At 44.0% G+C, this 3,563-nt stretch overlaps 1 protein-coding gene across 1 annotated transcript; it reads right to left on the reverse strand.

Annotated features, from left to right (window-relative positions):
• Positions 1 to 408: 408 nt before the first annotated feature.
• LOC147437450 (adenosylhomocysteinase 1) lies at positions 409 to 3,242 on the reverse strand. Its single transcript, XM_086486996.1, has 4 exons — positions 3,103 to 3,242; positions 1,980 to 2,705; positions 1,248 to 1,784; positions 409 to 992 (listed from the first exon to the last, which is right to left on the reverse strand). The coding sequence occupies exons 2-4, from the start codon at positions 2,688 to 2,690 to the stop codon at positions 783 to 785; spliced, it is 1,458 nt and encodes a 485-aa protein (XP_086343122.1). The 5' UTR covers positions 2,691 to 2,705; positions 3,103 to 3,242; the 3' UTR covers positions 409 to 782.
• Between the last annotated feature and the right edge of the window lie 321 nt (positions 3,243 to 3,563).

A 3,563-nucleotide genomic window follows, 5' to 3' on the forward strand; every position in this document is an offset into this window, starting at 1 on the left:
ATTATACTTAAATGTTAAATTACACTTATCATATAAAGTATCGTAATCAGAGAAAAAGAAGAAGACGACAGTTTTACCATCGTAGGAAACTATCCCAAGAGACCTTAAAGATCTAGCCGACGAGGAGTTGAACTCGAGACCTGTTATTCAAGAGGGAAATGGCATAACCAATCTACCACACTTGGGAAATAGAAGAACTACCCACATACAGATACAATTCCTAGCACATTATAGATGTCAACCTCAACCCATTCCCCAAGGGATAATTGGAAGACTTGCAACTAGCCATACCCTAATTGAACAAGGCAAACAATATCCATCCCGGCATCAAATGAGAGAGAGAGAGAGAGAGAGAGACATATTAGCTCACTCCAAATCAGAATAAACTACACACAAAAAAAGCGAAGAGACTGACAATTGCCATATATCATTCCAAAGTTAATAAATAGTTCAATTCCACAACTTTCTGAACTTCTCTTCCACTTTCCAAAAAAATATGTGAACTTCCTCTCACCTACTCCCCATCGCATCACACTATCCGCATAAAAATAAGTCAGACACAATTACAAAATTCCAAATAAGAATATAATGAGTCGTCCCAGAGCTCTCTTTTTTAAAACCCAAAAAAAAAATAGAGAACCAAATAAATTTCTCTCACCAAACGGTTCTCCTCTCTGGGATGGTCTCATAATCATGCCACAATCGTACCGCAAAAAATTGGCCTCATTCAAACATTGATCTGATTTCTAGGCCCTACTCTAATCAGATCAAATATGGCCGTCTCAATAACGGTAGTGAGCTGGCTTGTAAGGGCCTTCCACAGCAACGCTGATGTATGCAGCCTGATCCTTGGACAGTTTGGTCAGCTTGGCACCAAGCTTGGCCAGATGCAGAGCAGCAACCTTCTCGTCCAGATGCTTGGGCAGAACGTATACTTGCTTGGCATATTTGCCAGACTTCCTTTCATTCCACAGCTCCAACTGAGCAATCACCTACAACCAAAAAAATGGATACTACCTAATAAAACAATACATACTCTCTTTAACTCACAAAAACCATAGGTACAGATAGACTGAAGGCATGAAGGCATAGATTTTTCCTCACTATCATGAATTTTTGAATGAGTGCACAGAATTTTTCCTAAAATTATCATGGATTTTTTAGGATTTCTAGTCAAATTATCGCATTTCACACACAATGTAGCCACATGCACAAGACAACAAAGAGCCATTGATAAAAAATCTCACCTGATTTGTGAAGGAGCATGACATCACAAAACTGGGGTGTCCAGTTGCACATCCCAAATTCATCAATCTTCCCTCCGCTAGCACAATGATGCCCATCTTTGTTTCAGGGAAGATCCAGCGATCAGTTTGAGGCTTGATGGTCACCTTCTTCACACCCGGGTAAGTCTCCAAACCATGCATGTCGATCTCATTATCGAAATGACCAATGTTGCAGACAATAGCGTTGTTCTTCATCTTTCTCATGTGGCTAACCATAATAATATCCTTATTTCCAGTAGTGGTTACAAAAATATCTGCAGTCTCGACCACATCCTCTAATGTCAAGACAGGCAAGCCCTCCATGAGAGCTTGCAAAGCACAAATGGGATCAATCTCAGTGACTACTACTCGAGCACCAGCAGCCTTCATGGCTGCAGCACAACCTTTGCCAACATCACCATAGCCGCAGACAACAGCAACCTTTCCAGCAATCATGACATCGGTAGCCCTCATGAGACCATCAGGCAAGGAATGACGACAACCATAAAGATTGTCAAACTGTATGAACAAAGCACTTGTGTGAGGGTACGGACACACACCGAGTACACACACCACAGTAAAAAAAAATATCGTTGCATACAGGAACAAGTAGAAAGCAAGACTCATTTGATCGCATAAATGCTTCTCTGTTAGGGTTTGATTAGATCAAAAACAATATATGAACCTCACACACCAAGAGAGAGAACATGGTACCTTGCTTTTGGTCACTGAGTCATTCACATTAATTGCAGGGAATAGTAGAGTTCCATTAGCTTGCATCTGGTAGAGACGGTGCACTCCAGTGGTAGTCTCTTCAGAAACACCCACAAGTCTGTCCTTCATTTTGTGGTACTTCTTGGGGTCTTTCTTAATGCCATCTCGAATAATTGTGAGAACTAGTTGAAACTCCTGGTTATCAGAGGAAGAGGGATCCGGCACGGTGCCATCCTTCGCATAAGCTTCCTCAGCCTTCACACCCTCATGGATAAGGAGTGTGGCATCACCACCATCATCAACAATCAGATCTGGTCCACCACCAGGACCCCAGTCCAAGGCCCTCTCGGTACACCACCAGTATTCCTGAAGATTCTCTCCTTTCCAAGCAAAGACAGATGCACTATCGCGAGCAATGGCAGCAGCAGCATGATCTTGAGTAGAGAAGATGTTGCAAGAGCACCAACGTACTTCAGCACCAAGGGCAGTAAGGGTCTCAATCAACACAGCAGTTTGAATGGTCATGTGAAGAGATCCAGTAATTCGAGCTCCCTTCAGAGGCTGAGAGGGACCAAACTCAGTTCGGCAGGACATCAGCCCGGGCATCTCCACCTCAGCGAGGTCAATCTCCAAGCGGCCAAAATCAGCTTGAGAAAGATCCTTCACCTTGAACTCAAAACCCTTGGCACCCTTCTGCACGGAGAGCTCCATCGCGGCCTACTAGATCTGTATTGAAAACAGGTAACCAATGTGATGACGCTGAAGATCTAATCCCAGTTTGGCACAGTATACCAAATATGACAATAATACCACATCCATACATAAAATACACCTCAACAAGGCTATCACACAGAGTGGGTCAAGAGCATGACTATGCATTCAGAAGAACGGCCAAGCAAGGCAGTCGCCCGTTGAATAGTTTCAACCCAAAAAAAAAACCTAGCAGTTGCCATCGAGTTAGAACTCGGAGGCGAGAACAATGGATCTTCGGACAGATGCAAACAAGCATATGCACGATTCGCATTGGTAAGATTCACGCAAATACTGCAAAATGCAGTGCCTTCGATTTCGCTAAAAGCAGAGAAAGATGAAGCACCAGTGTAGACATGAGAGGATAACTTACACTTCCGGGTATGAAGATGCCAAGCAACAAGACTCCACTCCGAAGCTTCGAGCTCGCTAGCAAGAACCAGCGAGAAAGAGAGTTTCAACAAAATGCCTTCAGCAACGATGTGAGTTGTCCTTCCCGGTACGACTCTTCAGACCGCCCTTTGTTCAAACATTTTGTGAGAAGTTAAACGGTCCGTGAAACGATATGTCGACACCCACACCTAGCCTACTCCACTACCACAATTCCAATTCTTCTAGTCTCACTAGCTCCCGCGACCAGGGCTCGCTCGCTCTTACCACCGGTGCATGTATGTGTGTATGGGGTACCAGCTGGCGTAAAATCGGAAAATCTCTCATTAGGAGAGAATATCCACTTCGCACAGGGAGTAGGCGCAAAGACGGGGCAGGGTAGAAGAAGTCCGGGGGGGGGAAGCATAATTTATTTAAATTTATGGACAGACCTCGCAGCTCACA

Source organism: Adiantum capillus-veneris, chromosome 17 (assembly GCF_014529385.1).
Source record: "Adiantum capillus-veneris isolate H3 chromosome 17, ASM1452938v2, whole genome shotgun sequence".
NCBI lineage: Eukaryota > Viridiplantae > Streptophyta > Polypodiopsida > Polypodiales > Pteridaceae > Adiantum > Adiantum capillus-veneris.